General features: G+C 40.0%; 1 protein-coding gene across 1 annotated transcript; it reads right to left on the bottom strand.

Moving 5' to 3' along the window:
• Positions 1 to 19,587: 19,587 nt before the first annotated feature.
• On the bottom strand, positions 19,588 to 21,604 carry LOC134570800 (gamma-crystallin-4-like). Its single transcript, XM_063428780.1, has 3 exons — positions 21,503 to 21,604; positions 20,241 to 20,483; positions 19,588 to 19,923 (listed from the first exon to the last, which is right to left on the bottom strand). Exons 1-3 carry the CDS (start codon positions 21,602 to 21,604, stop codon positions 19,648 to 19,650), a joined length of 621 nt encoding a protein of 206 aa, XP_063284850.1. The 3' UTR covers positions 19,588 to 19,647.
• Between the last annotated feature and the right edge of the window lie 2,074 nt (positions 21,605 to 23,678).

The following is a 23,678-nucleotide window of genomic DNA, read 5'->3' as shown; positions in this document are numbered from 1 at the left end:
CCATTGTACAGAACACTGGTGAGACCTCACTTGGAGTATTCTACGCAGTACTGGAGACCGTATCTTCAGAAGGATATTGATACTTTAGAGAGAGTTCAGAGAAGGGCTACTAAACTGGTTCATGGATTGCAGGATAAAACTTACCAGGAAAGGTTAAATGATCTTAATATGTATAGCTTGGAGGAAAGACGAGACAGGGGAGATTTGATAGAAACATTTAAATACATAAAGGGAATCAACACAGTAAATGAGGAGACCATATTTAAAAGAAGAAAAACTACCACAGCAAGAGGACATAGTCCTAAATTAAAGGGGCAAAGGTTTAAAAATAATATCAGGAAGTATTACTTTACTGAGAGGGTAGTGGATGCATGGAATAGCCTTCCAGTTGAAGTGGTGGAGGTTAATACAGTGAAGGAGTTTAAGCATGCGTGGGATAGACATAAGGCTATCTTAGATATAAGAGACTAATGAAAGTATTTTAGAAAATTGGGCAGACTAGATGGGCCGAATGTTTCTTATCTGCTGTCACATTCTATGTTTCTATGTTTCTATGTAAATTGGGTCTCTCAAAAAGTACACAGTCTTTTCTAACCAAACATGTAACAATGTGACCAAAGGGGACACCTTTAACCACCCAAGAATGGGTGCAAAATCAAGAATTACTATTCATGTGATTCCAGATTTGTTATATAACTTCTCAAATGTCCATGCAGACTTATTTACATTGGTGTAATGACAATGAAAATGAAGGACCTTTTATCCAGCCACAAATTCACTATACGTACTAAAAAGATGGACCAACAAGTCCGGTATCATTTTGTCACTTATGTACAAACAATTTCTCAATTGAGATATCAGATCATTGACCATGTGGAACCTCCAAGGAGGGATGGCAACATAGAAAAAACATTACTGAAAAAGGAGAAGTTAGATTAAGTTAGTTAAATAGTTACATAGGCTGAAAAGAGACATGTGTTTATTAAGTTAAGCCTTCCTCACTTCAGTTTTTTTGCTGTTGATCCAAAAGAAGGCAAAATAAAACCATTTGAGGCACTTCCAATTTTGAAACAAACTAGGAAAACATTCCTTCTTGACCACGAATGGCAGTCAGATTTATTTTTGGATCAAGAAGCTATTACCCTTCAGTTGAAAAATTATATAATGTAATATTATGTTTTTGCAAGTATGCATCTAGGTGCTGTTTAAACATCTGTACAGACTCTGATGCAACCACTTCTTCATCCTTATTGTTCTTACAGTAACAAAAAATGTCCTTTGCCTTAGACTAAAGCTTATTTTTCCAGTTTAAACACAACCTTGTGTCCTACCTATAGTCCTGATTGAGAATAAATGTCACCACAATGGTGTATATGGTACCCAGATATGCAGTAAGGGAAAAAAGTATTTGATCCCCTGCTGATTTAGATTTTTTTGCCCACTGACAAAGAAATGATCAGTATAATTTTAATGGTAGGTGTATTTTAACAGTAAGAGACAGAATAAAAAAAAAATGCATGTCAAAAAATATATAATTTGAGTTGCATATCAATGAGTGAAATAAGTATTTGACCCCTTCGACTTAGTACTTGGTGACAAAACCCTTCTTGGCAATCACAGAGGTCAGACATTTCTTGTAGTTGACCACCAGGTTTGCACACATCTCAGGAGGGATTTTGTCCCACTCCTCTTTGCAGATACTCTCCAAGTCATTAAGGTTTCGAGGCTTACATTTGGCAACTCAAACCTTCTGCTCCCTCCACAGACTTTCTATGGGATTAAGATCTGGAGACCGGCTAGGTCACTCCAGGACCTTAATGTGCTACTTCTTGAGCCACTCCTTTGTTGCCTGGGCTGTGTGTTTTGGGTCATTGTAGTGCTGGAATACCCATCCACGACCCATTTGCAATGCCCTGGCTGAGGGAAGGAGATTCTCACCCAAAATTTGATGGTACATGGCCCCATCCATCGTCCCTTTTATGTGGTGCAGTTGTACTGTCCCCTTAGCAGAAAAACAGCCTCAAAGCCTAATGTTTCCACCACCATATTTGACGGTGGGGATGGTGTTCTTGGGGTCATAGGCAGCATTCCTCCTCTTCCAAACATGGCAAGTTTCTTCAATTTGTGAATAATCACACCAACTGTTGTCACCTTCTCACCAAGCTGCTTGGCGATGGTCTTGTAGCCCAATTCAGCCTTGTGTAGGTCTAACATCTTTAGACAGCTCTTTGGTCTTGGCCATGGTGGAGAGTTTGGAATTTGATTGATTGCTTCTGTGGACAGGTGTCTTTTATACAGGTAACAAGCTGAGATTAGGAGCACTCCCTTTAAGAGACTTCTCCTAATCTCTGCTCGTTACCTGTATAAAAGACACCTGGGACCCAGAAATCTTGCTGATTGATAGGGGATTAAATACTTATTTCACTCATTGACATGCAAAATCAATTTATAACGTTTTTGACATGCATTTTTCTGGATTTGTTTTTGGTTATTCTGTCTCTCACTGTTAAAATACACCTTCCAATTAAAATTATAGACTGATCATTTCTTTGTCAGTGGAAAAAATGTTCAAAATCAGCAGAGGATCAAATACTTTTTTTTCCCTCACTGTATGTGTATATATTATCTTATCCCCTCTGAGGCAATGTTTTTCTAAACTAAAGATGTTTAAATTTGTTAAGCTTTCTTTATTGCTAAAATGTTCCATTCCTTTTATTCATTTTGTAGCCCGCCTATGCACTTTTTCAAGTGCCATAATATACTTTATAACAGGTGCTTAAAATTGCACAGCATATTCAAGATGTGGTCTTACCAGCGAATTATAAAGAGGGAAAATGATTTTCTCATCCTGCGAATTAATGTCCCTTTTCATGCATGACAATATCTTTTCATCTATAACAATTCCCAAATCCTTCTCATGTGTTGTTTTCCCTAATTTGCTTCCATTTAGGGTATAAGTTGCTTGTACATTCTTTACCACGAAGTGCATAACCTTGCATATTTCTACAATAAATATGATCTGCCATTTGAGTGTTCAGCCCCCCAGTCTATCTAAATCCCTCTGCAGCAAAGTAATATCTTGCTCAAATTGTATTACTTTACAGAGTTTTTTGTCATCTGCAAACACTGAAACATGACTTGCAATGCTTTTTTCAAGATAATTTATAAACATGTTAAATAGAAGGGCTCCCAGAACAGAACTCTGAGGGACACCACTTGCCACCTCTGTCCAGCTGGAAAATTAACCATTAATGAAAACTCTCTCTACTCTATTTTTAAGCCAATGTTCTACCCAAGAACAAACTTTTTCATCTAGGCCAATTTCTTTTAGTTGGAACATTAACCTATTGTGAGGAACCGTATCAAACGCCTTGGCAAAATCCAAATAGATCACATCTATTGCAACACCCTGATCTATACTTCTGTTTACTCTTTTGTAGAATGTAATCAAGTTAGTTTGACATGACCTATGTTTCATAAAACAATGCTGATTTTTGCTGATAACCATGTTCTTCTATTCTTTGAATATTAATCTTTAATAACCTTTCAAATACTTTCCCAGCCACAGAAGTTAAGCTCACAGGTCTATAATTCAGGCAAGGATTTTGAACCATTTTTGAATAGAGGAACTACATCTGCCTTCCTCCAATCCTCCAGAACACTTCCTGAAAGAAAAGAATCTTGAAAGATTAAAAACAGAGGTTCATTTATTTCCACACAAATGGATGAATACTGTCAGGCCCTGTAGCTTTGTTTATATTAACTTTCTTTAGTTGTTGCAGCACCTTGTCTTGAGTCATCCAAATACAATTTTACCACATGACAGGAGGCTTCATATTTGCATATCTTTCTTTACTGAAAACTCCAGCAGCATAGAAACAGTAACAACCAATCAGAGAAAAGATATGGTGCCCATAAAAGGCCCTGTCTATGACATCACTTCCTCTTTCTTTGCTGCTGCTCCAGCCATCAACAGGTCAGAGTATTTTTTACCTGATGCTTCATATTGGTTATTCCTTGTTATTCTGTATTCTGTACCGTTTTATTTTGATCTAACATTCTTAATACCCTGTCTACCTGTACCCGTTTTTCCCCCTCTCTGTCTCTAACTGTCCCTGTATTTTGCCTTATATCTCTACCACACTTTCCAGGCGATCCGCGGGCGGCGCGGCTGCCCGTGCCTCGCTCGCCGCGCGGACCTGCCTGCTATTATACAGGGGCTGGTGGGGACGGGTGGAGGGTAGCCGGGGTTATTGTTATTACTGTGTTTGCTTTGTGATTGCCGCGTTCTGCGTCTCGCTAGCGGCCGCGAGTGGGAACCCCTTCCCCACGCGGCCGGCGGCCATCTTGGATCTCGCGGTTATCGCGAGATCCGCGGCGACCGTCTCTCTTCCATCACGGCGACTCGGTATTCACCCGACCGCCGCCACGGTACCGGGGATTGCCCTCAGGGTGACTCCCCGCTCTCTCCCCTAGCCGCTTTCGTTCTGGTGCAGGGGAGAGTTACATTTCTGCATCCTACCCCAAAGGGTGAAAAAGTTTTTCATTTTTTCATTTTTTACGTTTTCCTGTATATCTGCCTCAGTGAGGCAAGTGGAGTGAATGCATACAATATACATTTGTAGTTGAAGGCTTATTATTATACAAGCTATCAGTGTCCCTGCTGATATGATACAAGCAATTTAAAGTGACATATGCTTATATTTCCTCCCCTCAGGGGAATTTGGTGGTATCACTTTACCCATCCAGGGTATATTATATGGTTTCCCTATACAGGGTCATACCTCATTACTGCACCCAAGGGTGAAATTTATGTGGGTGTCCTCTGGGTATTTTTTCATGACCAACAAGGTCATTTTACTGGCAATAAAAGCAGGATATATATAAGGACCTTTTCTCACATATTTGTAAATAACATTCATTATCTACGTTTAAATTTAACCTATTAGTTTAATAAGTGTCCTATTTTACCTATGTACCAGTTTCTAAGGTACAAATTTAAGTTTGTGGTAGGCATTACTCTCCATCCTGCACAATTGAGTTTCTTTGGTATGGAGGCTGTACTATATATGATATACATACCTTAACTGCCATACTGCCTCGCTGGTCACTCAGTGGTTAAAGGCTTGCACTGGGAGTTTTCCTCCATGAGTTCAACTCCCCTGTGCAGCAAGAGTTCAGCAAGAGTTCAGTCTGCTGTGGAATTACACACTGGCTATAGCAATGGTAGTCAACCTTTTGAGGCAACGTTTTTTCCCCTCAGGGGATCAAAGACTGCAATACCCTTCAAAGGGAATATTATACTGATTACCCGGCACAGGGTTATATTACATTACTGTACCCAAGGGTGCAAAAAAATTTATGTGGGTGTCCTCTGGGTATTTTTTTCATGGCACACCACCTGGGGTGACCCCCCAGATATGCATGCAAGGGTGCTGACGGCCCATTTCAATTGATGTGGGTGTCCTCTGATTGCCACGGCACACCACCCGGGGTGAACCCCGATGATATGCACAAGGGCCTGTATTTTTCAAGAGATAAACACATACAGCCCTGATTTCACTTGCTACGTGCATATACAGCCCTCTCACTGCCTGTCAGTTTACTTTAAAGCAACAGTACCATGCAGGATACGGTTTGACGGCAGGACCACTAAGGAAACTGAGTGTACTGCGTAGTACCCTTCACAGGGCTACGTATATGTATATTTACGGTGCCTAGGGTACATATTGAACGTGGGTGTCCTCTGGGTTGTTTTTTACATGACACACCACCTGGGGTGACCCCCAGATATGCATGCAATACTTGCAAGGTGCCAATAATTATGATGTGGGTGTCCTCTGGGTACTTTTTCATGGCACGCCACCTGGGTTGACCCCCCAGATATGCATGCGAGGTCACTGACAGACCATTACCTTTGATGTAAGTGTCCTCTGGGTTACCATGGCACACCACCTGGGATGAATCCACCCGAACAGACGTGGGTCCTGCGGTTACAGACCTTATGGAGACAGGCCCCACGCGCCTCTATAATCAACCGGTATAATTTAATACCGTACATACAGCTCTGGCGTACATTTGTGGTGGACCCGGCTAACCTGACTTAACACCACTACCAGTCAGTCGCGCCTGCACAGCGGCTCTCAGTAGCCAGATTACACTAATAGAGGTGACCCCTCTACACTTGGCACAGGTATTCATACACTCAAACAAACTAAACAGGCAAGTCAAACCATTTTACCCGGGTGATCCCCAGTTCTAACAGGAGTCTAGCACCCCTACGTGCTGATCCTCAAACACTACTCCCACTGACTACCACTGTCTCCAAACAGGACGGGAATGAGTCATGGTGGACACTCTCAACCTTCCCAAGATTTCTAAGCAATGACAAACGCCGCTGTAGCGGCCTCAGTGGAGAAGGTTCTGTTATGGGCTCTGCCCCACATCGCTTGATGGACACTTCCTCGAAGTACGTTAGGGAAACCTGACTCTGTGACAGCGGCCGAGGCAGAGATAGCAATAGCGGCACTAAACCAGAGTGACCGAAGACGGACCGTTCCTGGAGGAACGCTATTGGCCGCGCAACCCTCTGGGGATGGAAGTATGCGCACGCCTCAGGGCTAAATACCCCAGACCACTGCTACCAGACAAGTGGTAGTTGCGCCCGAGCTCAATGGATGACGTACTATGCGCCGACAGACACAATTCTGTTCTGGTGCGCATCAACAACACATTATGGGACTTAGGAAAGACAAGAATTCGCCCCAAAAGCACAAGGCCTACTATTTGAAGTAGTGTTCATGGCAGGACTCAAGGAGCACGTAAATCTATTCAAGTCTCCCCTACGGGGAAAGATGTTTTTGGGAGGACTGGTCGGTAGCGGAACCGAGCCGCCAGCCGCTTCTGGGCGACAGGTTCCAGATCGTATACACAGTCCTCGGATATTTTCTTACTCGCTTCTCTACTAGTGAGTCGACCTACATAGATGACTGTTTCCAATTCTCCAGACACTACAAGGCTATCTCACAGAATTTTTTATCACAGCCGTTCAGGTCGCCCTTTCGCCTCCATTACGCATGCTGGCAGAACTGGAACGCCTCGTGGATAGAGAAATCCGCACCCCTTTTCAAGAAGGGCGCAATCCAATATGCACCGGAGGGGAAGGCTTCCTCAGATGTTTTCCTGGTCAAGCAGAAGCCAGGAGGCTACATCAATGGAACTCCCACGTGGTATACAAACACTTCAAGATGGAGGAAATTCATCTTCTACAAGACCGCCTAAGCGATAACGACTGGTTTACACATTTGGTAGTACACAAACTAAGATCGCTTATCCATCCGAGTTGGGCCAATTCCTCGGTTTCGACATCGGCTTGGAGAACCACGTTCCGCGTCGGTCTAGGGCAAAGATCGCCTCTATGAGGATAGAGGTCAGACACACTCTAAGGTTGGATACGATTCCTCTCAGGATACTAGCCGGATTGCGGGATTCCTCTCCTCCTCTGCCCCTCCATACAAGCGATATTCCCTGGCCCACTACACTACAGGGCCATGCAACAGCTGTTGGCGAGATACGTACGCACCGGCCACTCTTACGACCACTGGATCTCACGGTCAGCAGAAAGGAGGACGGAATTTCGATGGTGATTACTTCACATACAAACTTGAATTGGCTGAACAATCCTTGACTCTTCCTCCGGATGCGACGCGGTGGATGTGTCCCAGCCGTTCTCCACAATAGCAAGGGTGCTTCGATACACACGTACCCACAAGATATCGCTCCTGCTCATGACACCCCTCGGACAAATCAACCGCGGTTGCCGGATCGCCTGGAGATGTCTCGCGAAGACCCTCTACTACTCCCTGACTTTCCTCTACTTCTGATGGGCCCGCGAGGGGAAGCTCACTCCCTTGTCAGGGAAGGACAACTGGCACTAGTGGCCTGGACGGTTTCAGGGGCTCCTGGTCAGTCCACGACCTATTGCATCAACTAAGTCCTTCTATGGGACTCGTAGGCTCCCGGCACCAGGAAATGCTATTTCCTGCCTGGTCGGCCTGGTGTGACTGGTGGGTGGAAAGGGATTCCGACCCCTTTACCGCACCTGTCACGCTGATCCTTACCATCTGTCACACCTGGTCTCGTGGGTCGGTCATGTCGATCCCTCAACGCGATCTGACCCACCATATCGGCGGCGCACGTTCCGGTACAGGGCAGGCCAGTAGTTCAATATTCACTGGTTTTGTCGACTACTACGGTGTGCCGAATTATCGAGACCCCTGGCACCCAAGTACTCACACCGCTGACAGGTGGATGTGGTGCTTAGATCCCTTAGGGAATGGCCGGACAATCCTGGTTTGTCACTGAAACAACTTTCAGCCAAACTAGCCCTCTTATTATGCCTCGACTCATTTAGATGTGTGGCGGACGTTAGGGCTTGCGATATGGATGGCTTCTCTCTCACACCAGACGGGGTTGCCTTTACCATGTCGAGACGAACTAAGTCCGATTCGTCTTCAGTGTCAGACACCACACTATGCGTGGTCAGAATGCTAATAAGTATGCCAATATCAATACCCCCCTTCGAACTCATTCGACGGGTCACCTCCTGACGTCGTACGTGAACCCTCATGGACCGGTGACTACCGCAACACTGGCCAGATGGGTCCGCTGGCTATTGTCTTTCGCGGGCGTCGAACCTTGTTTCGGAGCCCACTCGGTCAGGGGAGCGGCGGTCTCACAAGCAAATTTCGGGCAGACGCTCCCCTAGCCGGCATTATACGCTGCGCGGTCAGGGCGCGAGAAAGTACGTTTGGAACTTTCTATTTCGACAACATCTCATGCTTCCTTCACATTGGTCAATTCAAAGCTTTAAAAATGCAAATATGAAGCCTCCTGTCATGTGGTAAAATTGAAGATTATATTAGCTTTAGTGTACTAATAATCTTAATTTTAGTAATGACAGGAGGCGAATATTTCCCACCCTATAGGATCCCTCCCATGTTTCCTCGTGTGGACCAGAATATGCCCTTATGTTCAGGAAGGCAAGTACGTTATGGTTTGTATGTTTGCTAATTAGACCTGTATCTTGAGGGTCTTGTATAGGTTGAATATTAGACACGAACCTTGAATTATGTTGTGTTTATAGCTTCTTAAATATCATTGCTTTAGTATTAATATATATTGATATGTTTCACACTCTAATGTTCGTTGGTATGTCAGATGCTTAATGCTTATTGTATGCGGACAAGTTATCACGCCAGAAACCTTTCACCTTTTTCTTTTTCTTGCAGCGTGAACGTCCTCTCATCGAGACAAAGATTCACCTTCCATACCTCTGCATCGCGGAACTACTGGAGTTGGATATTCTAATATGTTGTTTAACTGTTGACGTAATATCATTATGTCTCTTGTTGTTACTTATTGTTTCGCTTCAAAGAAAGAGGAAGTGATGTCATAGACAGGGCCTTTTATGGGCACCATATCTTTTCTCTGATTGGTTGTTACTGTTTCTATGCTGCTGGAGTTTTCAGTAAAGAAAGATATGCAAATATTCGCCTCCTGTCATTACTAAAATTAAGATTATTAGTACACTAAAGCTAATATAATCTTCAATTTGTCTGCAATTGTTTTTGCAGCAATCATTTGCAAATCTATTGCCATAGGTTCTTCCTTAATATATACTGAGGAAAAGAGTTATTTCAAATGTCTGTCTTTTTGTGGTCTTCATTAACTAACATCCCCATCCTGTTTTAGTGTACTTACACTTTAATTTACAGTTTTTTTTTAGAATGTATATAATTAAAGAATGCTTTGGGGTTTGTTTTGCTCTCTTCGGCTGTCACTTTATAACTGTTTATGTAGAGGAGCTCCCTTTACCCTAGCTGGTGTTACCCAGATTTGCAGCTTTCTCAATTTGCTCAAACAGCTGTTGTTCCTCATCAATATTAACATTAGGTGGCTTATAACATATCCCAACCATTAACCAATTTCCCTTATTTTGCCATAAGCAGATATTTATCCATAAAACTTCCACATTTCTTCTGGATCTTTTAGGTATTCCTGATTGTAACACAGCTATGGTGTATCCATTGTTAGTTGTACTCATTATGAGCAGCTTGTTTGTGTCTATACATTTATTCAATTTCCTCTATTTTTCTCTCTCTTTTTAGTTTTCCTCTTCATTATTTGTAACCTACTCCCACACTTTCGAGTATTTTTGCTTGGGATATACAAACTCATTACGCCTTTGAGGCCAGCCAACATACAACCAGCATATAGCCAACACCCCCAATACTTTCCTCGATAGTGACAGCCCTTAGATTAGCTATAAACAGTCCTTATCGTGGATGGTTAGTCTTTTTATATCCCTTATAGTGGAATCATCTTTGATGATTTCTACCAGCATATAAATATATGCGTATTCACATTAGGGGTGTTCCAAGTCCCCCAGCTTATTACTATTTTGCTGTAGTACCACTGTTTTCATTTTACTGTCACATCTCCCATCTGTCTATGCTATAATTTATAGTGGATTTTGTTTTTTGGTCGTATGCATGATATTTATTATTTGTTTTTTCCCTTTTATTTTAATTTTTAGTTAGATATTTGAAATGTTTCAGTTTTTATTTTTCAATTTTATTTAATTGTTATCTTTATTTTTGTTATATGTCATATAACACTTAGTCTTTTGATAGTGATTGTTCCTTTACTATGTCACCTCTGTTTGCGGGCTTTACACAATGCAGATATAGAGCATTTGTAAGATCTTATATATTAAAGCGACACTATTGTTACCAGAACAACTACAGTTCCTGAAGGCTTTTTACAGTAAACACAGTTTTTTTTTCAGAGAAAAGGCAGTGTTTACATTACAGCCTAGGGAGAACTTCACTGGCCACTCTTCAGATGGAGACACTGAACTTTCCTCATAGAGATGCATTGATTTAATGCATCTCTTTGAGAAGATGCTGATTAGCCAGGACTGTGTTTGGCTTGTGGTGGCTCTGCCCCTCATTGTCTCCTTGGCAATCTCAGCCAATCCAATGGGAAAGCATTGTGATTGTCTCAGATCATCACTTCTGATGATGTCAGCCAAGCGGGCAGATCAGGGGCAGAGCTAGCAGCGCCAGACTGGAATAAAGGTAACATTTTACTATACTTAGGGGGGCAAGAGAGGTAATTGGGGCTAGATGGTGTTTTTAACACTATAGGGCCAGGAATATATGTTTGTATTACTAGCCAGAGAGCTGGAATTCACCTATTCAACATTATTTACTCTCTGTTGCCTGGTTATTAGAAACCATGGGGATTGTGAGCTTGCTGGTTTTCTATAGCAATGATGGAATTGAGAGTGAGGTCAAGCCACTCACCATGTTTCCATGACAAGCAAAACTTCGCAATCACTAGCAGGAACAAAGTAAGACTTCCTGGCCACTAACTCTGCCTTTCTGCCATCTAATCAGCACGCTGTTATTTAATCCCAGACACTTAACTACAGTGAGTATACTTTTATTTCATTTCATTTCTTCCTTGGGCCATGATGTGATCCCACCAATGATCTGAGGCATTCAGTGCAAGGTTAGTGTACATCTGTCCACAGCCCTCCTGTTTCTACAATTACAAATTACATGTCCTATGCTGAGTTTAATCCCACCCTTGTGTACCTGATCATACATTGACTACACACACTATGTTTTTTTTAACAGTAACTTATGCCGCACCATCTCTTTACACAAATAGATTTTTTGTTTTGTTTAACTCTACTGCCACCTGGTGGTTCCATTTGAGCTTTACAGTTCTCTGTCAAATGTACTACGGGGACTGCTTGTACTTATGATCTGTATACTTGTTATGGGTTTTGGTGCCAAATTTGCTGGCTTTTACTACTGTTTGCCACTTGATTTTCATTAGGTATGACTAAAGCCATGTAGGCCAAATTGTTTGTTGTATCCTGTGTGCAACAATAAACCTGACTATCGAGCACCTGCACTGCGAAGCCCATAGATTGTGTTTTCACAGTTTAGTGTGTATATTGATAATATGCAAATAAATCAATATTTGTCTGGAAATATACACAAAATATAATATCTATTATATATATATTATAAATCTCTCTCTCTCTCTCTCTCTCTCTCTATATATATATATATATATATATATATATATATGTCACACACACACACACGTATTGGATGATAGCCCAAATTTTGGTTTAAAAAAATCTGCTTTTTCAAACAGTGTTTATTGCTAAGGATAAAAGTTGAGAATTTTATTCCACATGCTAGCTAGTTGCCTTGCACTCACTCATGCACTTTTTTTGCACACAATGGACTTTCTTGCTTTAAAATCCTTTTGTTGTAGATAGTTTTACAGGGAGAGAGACTGGTAAATAGGCTGTCAATGACTCCCCACTTACAGCTAAGGTAGTATCTTTCTCTGTAATCCTTATTGCCTATTTCTCTGGGCCATCTTGTCCTGATTAGATACATTTCTTGAACCCGACTTGTGGATCTTTTCAGCTATATACTTTACAGGCATGAGACTACTACTTATTACCACTATTATGTAAAGACAGCCATCTAATATGCAGTGACTATCTCTAAGATTATGACAAAGATTATTACCTCCATTCATAGATATATGCCTTTGTATATTTTTTTGTCTTTTATACCATCCTCTTCTCTGTCTTATCTCTTGATAGTTAGTGTAATTAAGAAATTAGGTGACCAAATAGGCAATACTTTATACACACTTTGGTCCAATACTCTATACACACTGCCATTTTGTATCTCAAAATCAATGCAGGGTAATAGCTGCTTTGTATCACCTAACATTTGCTATAGCTGTACTGTACAGATTGATATTAATATTTTCTATCTATTTTAATACAGCGGTCAAGATATTACCAGGTCGGACTATTCTACAACGGTTTTGGGATTAGACCACATTTTTGTTTATCTCTTGTGTTAACAATTACTAGATAAAGCCCTTAGACAGCCCCATGGTCTGTCTGGTACTTTTGCACTGCATCCTGTTAGTCTTGTTGCGTATGTCTTTTTTTCCCCTCTTCAGTTGAATTATCTGATTCCCTCTTGTCAATGACACAACATTGCTGTATACCAAAATTATTGATTTATGAGCAATAATTTGACCTTCAAATTAAAAGGACAGAGATGGTGACAAGTTTTGCCTCTTTCTATGCTTGCTAGTTCAAGCTTTTGGGAAAAACAATGAAATTGGTCCTCTATTGCCATTTTACAGGCATAATATCATTATGGATGGGTAGGGGAATTAGAAGACATTCATACATTTTTAAAATATGTCAATAAAAAATGTATAGACATAAAAGATTATAAAGAAAAATATTGGAAACTAAATAACAATGTCTTGCTAAAGCATGTGATCCAGAAACTAATCTATCAATATGCAAAGTTTACACTGATCAGCCATATCATTAAAGCCACTGAGAGGTGAAGTGAATAACATTGATTATATAGTCAAAATGGCACCTGCCAGGAGGTGGGATATATTAGGCAACAAGGAATTTCAAGTGTTAGAAGCAGGAAATGGGCAATTGAAAAAAATATTACTGGCTTTCATAAGGGAACAAAGTAAGACTTCTATGGTATTGTCCTTTTGAAGCATCTTTGAAATGGCAAGTCTTGTGGGGTGTTCCTTGCATGCAGTAATTAGTACCTACCAAAAATGGTTCAAGGAAGGACAACCTGTGAACTGGCGTCATGGCCACCTTAGGATTATTGATGCACATGGGTGAAGGTTAGTCCATCTGTTCCAATCACACAGAAGAGCTACTGTAGCTCAAATTGCTTAAAAAAAACGTAACTTGATAGAAAGGCATCAGAACACACAGTGCATGGCAGTTTGGTGCGTTAATCAGTATATATAAATTCATGAACAAGATATTTGATATTGTTATATAGTTTTTAAAAATGTGTCTTGCTTTTTTTTTACACTGATAAGGTTAAAACCAAGGTCCCTTTAAGGTATTGGACGAAGGAGGTTTTCTTTGCCAATTACACAGTGGCATATAATAAGAACCTATGTGAACAACAATATGCTTTGCCAGTAGAAGCTTTGGTGTCTGACATCACTGAAATTGTGAATGGCTGAAAAGTACAAACTGATAAACTGGCAACGTATACCTTTAGCAGTTCTTTATACCTGCAGCCATTGCTATTGTTGCAGGTGCTCTTGGTGTCAGGTTACACAGACTCACTCCGGACACAGATCGTAGGAAAAAAATCAATAGTTATTCATAGCTGGCTGCGATCTCATCACCACAGACTCAAGTCTGCAAAAAGGGATGAGAACCCCCTCTTTTGGGTTAACAGTGCTTCTATATGACAGATGATTGAGCTTATATGCAGTATGGGTTACTCCCATACTGCGGCAATTAATAACCAATTAGCAAGCGTTTATCTATTACTTTATTCATTTATTACTTTACTGCGTATGAACATTCTTAGCATTCCTGTACATAAGTCCTGGCCCTGATCATGTACAGATCTTGTCCCAACTATGGTCATATGGCTCTGAGGCATTTCCGAGATCATCTACCACACTATGGTATGAGTTTTATAAACGTCCTATACTTCCTATTAAGTCCTGAGAACAGAAATCTACTATATAAAATGTAATCTTTAAGTCACCAAGCATGAGTTTATTTTCTGCAAAACAACTATTGCAAATGTGTATACAGATAGTTTAATCAATGTATACAGATATCGGCTTGGTGATTAGCAAACTAGTCTCATAATCCACAGTGATACTTACCTGTTATCCCCTGCCATTTAATTCTAGAGCCTGTATAGACTTGCATGCTGGCAATTGAGTGACAAGCTAAAGCAGGAAAACCTCTCTACTGGTCATTCTCATGCATTTTGTCTTATAAAATACAACACAAATGCTGTAGTTGCTGTGATTAATAATCTGGTATATATATATATATATATGGTATATAGAAATCGAATGGCAGATATTATTTGTGCTGATATGCTTGCAATAAAGCCATAGTATAGCTCTTGTTATGTGAGAATGCTACAAAGATTAATATTCAGAGTGGTTGTACAGTTGCAGTAAAGACATGCCCACTCCATTGGCTTTGGTAATATGGTAAATAATTAAAATATAGATAAGGCATGCTGAATCATTTGTCCTTTACCCACATTTCCTCTAAGCAGTTAAGAACTAGAGACAACAAAATAAGCTTAACAAAGGTGAGCAAAATATTTACTTATCATACTTTTTTTTAAAATCTATAGACCATATTTCATATGCTTTCATTAAACTGTGAGTTTTGAGAATTTCCCAGAGATTTTCAATTTTAGGACACTGTTGTGTTTCAACCAGAGCAATTCTGGTCTAAAATTTGCAATTTCTTGCTGAATTCCCACCATGTCACAGTGTAGTAGTGATTAACCCTGTTAGTATCTTTCAAATTTATAAATTACTTATATAAAGTTAAAATGGTTTCACCTCAAATGTTGAATACGTTGTTAATCAACATGTAAGCTAGTATGGTTATATGCTAACTTTAATTTCATCTCATATGTCTTCACTCTGCTGGTAAATTAATCTTCATCTATGGGGTTTATTCACTAAAAAGGGAGTAAACAAGGGAATTAGGTGGTCTGCCAGATGGCAAATAATTGTGCCAGATTGTGTAGCTATCGGATTATTTGGGTGAATGAGCATGTCTTTGTTTGTATGTGTGTCATTGTGTGTTTCTATATCAATGTGTGATTGTTTTGCCTGTATTTGTGTCAATGTGTACAGACTACTGTGCAGGGCCAGATGAACGAAGGGCTAATGGAGCTGAAACTCAATTCCCTATACAATGGAATGGACCAACTGGTGAAAAAAAACTAACAAATTTACTTGGTCTGCTCATGCTCTATAATGCAGAGGGAATAAGGATGGGGAACAAAATGTGGATTGGATGACTATAAAATAGTTAAAATAAATCTGACTTTGCACATTGTGCAAATATGCCTGCAGTTTGTGCATCTCTAACAGTGTAGCATGTACCCTTTCTGCACTCACTACATCCATCTTTTATTCTGTCTCATGCTGCATACTAGCAGCTTCTGCCTACTAGCAAAAAGGAACAGAAAGGGGTGGACAAGTGAGTGCCGAGGAGAGAAGATTCAGTTTGTGATGAGCTAAAGAGAGAAATTGAGACGTATTTGGCTTGTTGACAGATAAAAGTGCCAGTAGATCTATGCCAGATTATATGTTTGTGTCAGCATATATGTCTTTACGTAGTTGAGTCTGTGTTAGATTGTTGCTGTATTTGTGTGTTTGTCCATGTACCACTGTGAGTACCATTTTTTTGTATTCTTTATTTTCATTTTTTGTGTATAACGAATAATCGTTACATATATTGCAAGAAAGAACAAATGGTTATGTAAATAACCAGGTAATAGACATACATGGCATTTGCGTCTGTTGCACTTTTTGAGTGGCTAGGCAGTTGTAAGGGTTTATCCAGCTTTAGGTACTGAATTTCTGTTATGGGTTAGGTACCGTGAGGTGTGGTGTGTGGTCACTTGACCTTGTTAGTCTTGGTGTGCCCCGTCAACTGTAAATTTGCTTAAGATAGCGTCTAGTTGGTAAGTGTAGTTGGGAGTTCTCTTGGGCGATACATAGTGCATGCGGTCACAGTTATTCATATCTTAGTCAACTCATGAGGCCTCGGCATGTATGCTTGTTGGGCTTATGTTGTCGTGGTTTTGGGCAAGCAAGTTTGAGGGGCGATGGTAGTGGCCAGTGCCTAGTGGCATCTAGTATACCAGGGTTATATTAGTTGTGCCAGCTGCTCATATTCGAGCTGACTCTCACAGTTCCATATGGGCACTTGGGGAGGGAGTGATGTATGTCATTCGTCACCAGAGTTTGCTGTTCAAGTCTTGTCTGAGTAGGCTCGACAATTTTGCCATTAGGTATGGACCCTTTAACAATAAACTTTAGAAACAGTAAAAACAGTAAAAACAAAGAGAAATATAAACAGTTGTCAGCTTGTATTGGAGGCTCATTGTTGAGGTCACTGGGCCTCCTTCTGCTCCACTGGTTGAGGGTTGCGAATGTGCCAGAGTTCATTGTTAGGTGCGAGGTTGTCCTGCAGCGTTGGCTAGGAGCCCCAATGTGGCAAGCAAGGCTGGATCCTCTTCCAGCTCCGATATCTTGTAGGCTTTATCTTCTTTGGTGATCCATAATGCTCTAGGGGTTGCCCATCTGTACATGAGTCCAGCGGTTTGTAGCGTGGTGGTAATGGGCTGCATTATTTTGCGCCATACAAGTGTGGCCCTGCTTAAGTCCTGAAAAAAGGCAATGCGGCACTGTTTAAATTAATATGGCATTTTCCCCTTGATGGTGGCCATTAGGGTGATTCTGTCAGTTAGCGTCTAGCACCTTAAGATGAGGTCGCGGGGAGCGGCGTGCGTGGTCTGCGGCGATTTGGCAATCTGGTGCACGCCATCGAAAGAGAAGTTTTTGACTTGTCTTGTGGGTAATAGTGATGATATCAGATGCCTTATACAATGAGGCAGTTCTTCCAGGGGTATTGATTCCAGGACCCCCTGGATTTTCACGTTCTTCCTCCTCCCTCTGTCATCTAGCACATTAACTTGCCTGTTGAGGGTGGTGTGTGAGGCCTGAATCTGTTGTACTGTTTCCCTCAAGTCATTCAGGCCTTGTTGTAGGGTCTGCACCTCTTTCTCTGTGGCCTGGGTACGGGCTGTGACCGTTTGCACTTCAACTGCGAGCCCCTTCAGGTCTTCCTGCCACATTTGTTGGAGGTTACGCTGGAGTCCTGTCCTGTTTGGAAGCTAGGGTACCTGTTGCTCTGGTCTCAGGGGCCTCCCCTTCCATTCTGGCTGTGGCCAAGCTGTGTGGCCTACCCCTACCCCTACCCCTAGGGGTCAGGTTAGGGGTAGGGTTAGGGATGAGGTTAGGGTTGGGGTTACGGTTCAGGGAAGGGTTAGGGGTAGGGTTAGGGGTAGGGTTAAGGATAGGGGAAGTGGTAGGGTTGGGGGTAGGGTTAGGGGAAGGGTTAGGGGTAGGGTTAGGGAATTGTCGAATTCCTGAAGTGTCGAATTGCCGAAGTCCCGAATTTTTGAAGTGCCGAACCGAAGTGCCAAATTGCCAAAGTGCCGAATTGCCAAAGTCCCAAAGTTTATTCCCATGCACATCCCTAGTTGATGTCACCGGATGGTGTTTTTTGCCTTTTGTTTATGTGTTTCATGGTCAGCAGCAATTGTATGTCATACATTGACCAGTCATACTGCACGTATGGTGCACTCAAGACTGTTTGCGATAGCACTTTGTGTACCTGGGTTATTGAGACCATGACACTGTTAAATTGTTTAAGCAGCAGTTTTAATGCATGTTTTATGGCATTATATGGCATTTTCTTGACAAAGCTTGTTTCTTTTTTATCCTTACATCTGCAAAAAATAAAATGCTAAAATCGAGCTGTTAGTGAACAATACAGGGATTTAAATTTAGCAATAAAATACAGTGAAAAGCATTGTCTGAAGCAACCATTGATATATATTGCACTCAATACTAATGTCAACACATAAGTAATACACCATTTCAGATGAGGCTGCAGACTTTCTCAATCAGCCGTAACATTGCATTCTGAAGGCAAAACATTGCATTTGTAATCTTCAACAAAATAGCTAACATATTGGACTTGAGGTACCCAGTCCTTCTCTTTACTTGATTATTGCTAGGAGTATTGCTGCTCCAAGCCTTAAAACATCCTGCTCCAGTATGGTTGGTGTGCACATTCTTTTTCCAAAAAAATGGTGTGCAGTACATGAGACACCGAAGTCAACGACAATACTTATGTGATCATGAAGTTGTTCAAATCATAACGTTAATACCCTTTAACCCCTTAAGGACACATGACGTGTGTGACACGTCATGATTCCCTTTTATTCCAGAAGTTTGGTCCTTAAGGGGTTAATTTATGCCATCAGAGGATCACAAAGTTATTCACCTTCTTTGTGTTATAGTGTATAATGTACTCTGTCTTAATCAATTTTGGTGAAGCTGCTATGGATATTTTCTTGCTTGCATTATTTCCTATAATTTTTTTCTCTTACTCATTTTTTATACACATTGGTACATTCATGTATTCAGGGGAAAGGAATAATGCTTACAGAGTGACTATGTATTTTTAAGTGTGATGTAAGGGATTTTCTTAATCTCATAAATAGTTCTCCATTGGAAATATTCTTTCCCTTAGTAATATTTGGATTTTTAACAGATACCATAACTGGTGATCCAATTTTAATAAGGTAATACATTAATGAGTTGGAAATATGATAAACTGGGTGTATAATAAACTATAATGTACTTGTAATTCTTGATTGAATATCTTTCATATTTAGTACAATCTAGGCAGCCACACAACTCTCCCTGTCTTGAGCAATATGGTTGTTCATATACTGAAGCAACGAGAAGTCTGCAGTCGATTATTAAATCTGATTAGAGCTAGAAAACATAATTCATGTACATAGAAGAGAAGCTATAATGCAAAAAAAAAAAAAAAAAATACAAAAAATTATAACTCTTTTGTGCTTTATTGTAAATTCAAGATATAACATTAGATTATTTAGTTTAGTAAGGAAACTGGAGTCTCCTGAATGAACCAATTTTTGAATTCAAAGCACCCCAATCATTGTATCTTCTGTACTCTCCAGGTCTCAGATAATACTGGCGTCCCTTGTAGTTTGGTTCCTCATAGAACATCCAGTATCCATCTTGAACATTGCAGGAGTTGATGTCATGGTAACGAAATTTCTCATACACATGAGGACAATCTTCAGAAAACTCCATCATCTGACCTTTAAAGTCTTCTCTCTCGTAGATCTTAATTTTGAATGATCCACTGTGCTATTAAGTGATCAAATCATACAATATTTAATGAACATACTGCAAATTCTTTTGTATTTTATAATAAATATTTTTTTAATCTTTCTATACTCCACAAACAAGTTTAAATATGTGTTTATGATTATGTTCTCTTAAATAAAATATTCATGCTATATTTTATCTAATAAACAAAAATGAAAAATGTACATTATCATTCATTATCCATAATTATTATTCATTATCGTACATTATCCAATATCTACTTTTCAATATTATATTATGTGTTTTTTTTGTTGTTGTTTTTATCGTTGCTATCAGACATTAAAATGTATGCTTACTTGTGGGGTGAAACGACATGATTTGATGGAATCATTGAATCCCAGCCAATGCTGAAAATCAGGATACTCTCCTTTCTTCAAGTAATATTGATATCCCTTGTAGTTGGGGTACTCATAGAGTATCCAGTTCCCATTTTCTACACGGATAGAGTTGCAGCGACTGAAATAAGAGGACAGGTCGGGACATTCTGAGGTGCACTCATAGCAGCGACCCTGGAAGTTTCTGTCCTCGTAGAAAATGATCTTCAGAAAAATAAATAAAAATTTAAATATTAATTTATTCAGTGATGATTAGATTTCTCTCAATTATCCATCTTATATGTAATATATTGTTTATTGAAGAAGTAGTCACAGTATTACATGTTCTCACTGTATCCCCTACATTTAAAGAAAATATTGAAATAGCAAAACCAAGTTTCATGGTATCAAAGTGAACTGTAACATTTACTGTAAGCTTTCGATGAATAATAGGCATATAAAATAAGTTTTAAAAAAGGCTGCACTATTACCAAAGTTTCCACTTTCTTACATACATCACAATGTTTGGGGTCTGTGGCGGGATGTGCACTTCAAGGTCGGGGGGGGGGCAGGGAGTGGAGCAGGATGGGCAGAGTGGAAATGGGATAGGACGGGTAGGTGAGAGGGAGACAGACATTGAGATGGCACAGGTACAGTTAGCTTCGAAGTATGAGCTGGATGTTGGACAGGAGGCAGGTATGGGAAAGGATAGAGGCAATGCAGATAAATGCAAAATGTTACAATGCACAGTTGCCTCCATTCCCAGACAGCAAACATGAGCTATCGCCTTTGCTCTCAAGCAACATGGAATCTCTCCCCGACGGTTCAAGAAGTTATGTGAGAATAACACTAGACTGGCAGTAGGGGAAGTGCAAGTCATGATTAAACATTATGTGCATTAGGTATGCTTCCTTGGATCTCACAAAGACACTGATGATATTGCAAGATCTTTCAATTGTGCTTGAGTATCACATTTTAAAGGCATAAGACACTGATTGGCTGAATCAGTATACCCTCTAAGGTAGGCATGAAAAACCCAGAGGACAAAAAAAGATAAAATGTGAAAAAAAACAAATTTACCTGCTTTTTATGCCCGTAAAATGACTTAACTGTCACAATCAAAGGCAACACTTGACTTGATTGAGACAGTTGCCCCTAAAGTTTGTTTGACCCTTTAAATAAATATGGAAGCATTAAATACTGGTAATATCAAAATTGCAAAGGAAGCTAAAGAAGTGCCTTACCTTAACCATGTTGTAAGGAGAGCTAATATGACAATCCAGTAATGCCAAACTAAGAGAGAAAACCTTCTTTATATACTCTCTTGGTTGTGCTGATATCGGCATACATTTAAGGTTACGTTAAGCTTTATTTTCTGTCTAGTATGGACAATGTATAGGTCTTTTGTTTGTTATTGTAGCTGAGCTAGTCCTGTATTTCTATGGTGCTATTGTGCATGTATGCTTAGAGAGGGAAAGGGTCAGTCAGCATTACGGATACAGTCGTTTTAGAAAGCTGGAGCTGTATGAGCTTAAAGAGACAGTACTGCTTTAAACTTTAAACAAGATCACATTTAAACATTTATATATCTACATTTATAAATATATAAATAGTTGCAGTTTGAATGGAAAAAGAATGTTAGAATAATTAACAACTTTTATTACATTACCTGAAATAAATTAAGCAATACATGAAAAACAGTAGCTTGATACTCCAAACAAATGACTACTTATTCTGTGCCTCAATCTATGTAAGACTCTTATTATATTTTACGGCAAAGCAGAAAACCAAACAAAAATATATTTTTTTGTACCATATGCCATGGCAAAGAATGAATGAGGCTAGCATTTTGACAGGGTCTGTCCTTTCTGTGGGAATTAAGTGATGAAGACATCTAACAGGTTTTAAAGCTTATTTTTAAAAACAGATTTTTATCTGTTTTTATCTACTTGAAAAAGCCTTGCAAGGCGAAACACGTTGTAGATTATTTTATATATTTTTGTACCAATAAAATATATTTTTAATACCTTTTATACCTGGCATCCTGAATTCATCACTCCAACCGAGAACCAAAGAATCCTAGGTGGGGATTATACCACCAGCGCTCCATTCATCGAACAGTTAGCCTGCTCTAAAAAGTGTGAGTACATCTCCTCTACAATTATTTATTGTGATTTTATACAGTGAGCACTATATTTGCTACTTTCTATCTCTTTCCAGTGTGAAACTGCCAATATTGGGAATATCTGGAAGCAACATCTACCATACATATCCTAGAAGTAGGGATCATTCCACTTCACGCTATACATACCAGAGCAGGATATAGCTCTGGTAAATGTGAGTGATATACTATCCAGAATTATTTTTATACACTATATTTTTTACTTTATACTATGCCATAGGAGTTCCCTTCTCTTTATGTTTTGCATGTACCTCTGTAGTTACAAGAACTATTCTATCAAGAACGCCTAATACAATCAAGCTGAGCCTCTTCTCTCTAAGACTTTTATAGGTTATTTTTATTATTTTGGAACATTCCAAATCCCTTTTAGGTGCATCCTTATCTCCCTGCACCTCTTTTTCTAACACTGTGGGGTATCAAGAGGGAGCCCCCTACTATTTTAAGGAGTGCTGCATTATACTACTATTCACTTAAAATAATTTTCTAACTTTATTTAGTGCTGATCCTTCTGTGAATTCTAATAATTTGTATTGGCACCAAATATATTCATACAATGTTATCATAGCCCCTCTGAGGTGCAGTTTTTTTTTTTTTTTAAACTAAAGAGATTGAAATTGTTATCCTCTCTTCATAATTAAAATACTCCATCAGTTGTCAGTTTTGTAGCCCATCTCTGCACTTCTTCCATAATATCCTTCTTTAGAAGAGGTGCCCAAAATTGCACAGGATATTTAAAGTGTGATCTTACCAGTGATTTATAAAGAATTACAGATAATTAATACCCCTATTTATACTTGACAATCAGGGTCGGTGTCAGGATTCACACTGTGACCACCAGACTGCCAGACGGGGTTGCCCCTTTATTGCCCGAAGAGGGATTTGAACCTTTGTACTCTGTGGTTCTGAACCTGCTTTCTTACCTCTGAGCCATCTCAGGACTTTGGATAACTCCCGTTTAATCTTGAATTGCCTGCAGCACTAGGGGGCTGGACTTCACCTGGCTCAGACCTGTCAATCACTCTCCAGCTGAATCTGATACCTAATCAACAAGGTATAAGACACTGTCCCTCCCTAAGGGCAGTGTCAGTTCAATGACTCTGGTTAGAGTATTGCTATTCCACGTTCCAGTATTGTCCTGACCTTGGATTGCTACTCGTTTGTACTCTGGCATCCCTTGACCTCGGCTTGCTACTCGTATCTCCTGATTTCTGGCATCCTCTGACCATTGGCTTACCTAC

Source organism: Pelobates fuscus, chromosome 8 (assembly GCF_036172605.1).
Source record: "Pelobates fuscus isolate aPelFus1 chromosome 8, aPelFus1.pri, whole genome shotgun sequence".
In the NCBI taxonomy this organism is placed as follows: domain Eukaryota; kingdom Metazoa; phylum Chordata; class Amphibia; order Anura; family Pelobatidae; genus Pelobates; species Pelobates fuscus.
This window is presented reverse-complemented; position numbering and strand designations above follow the sequence as displayed.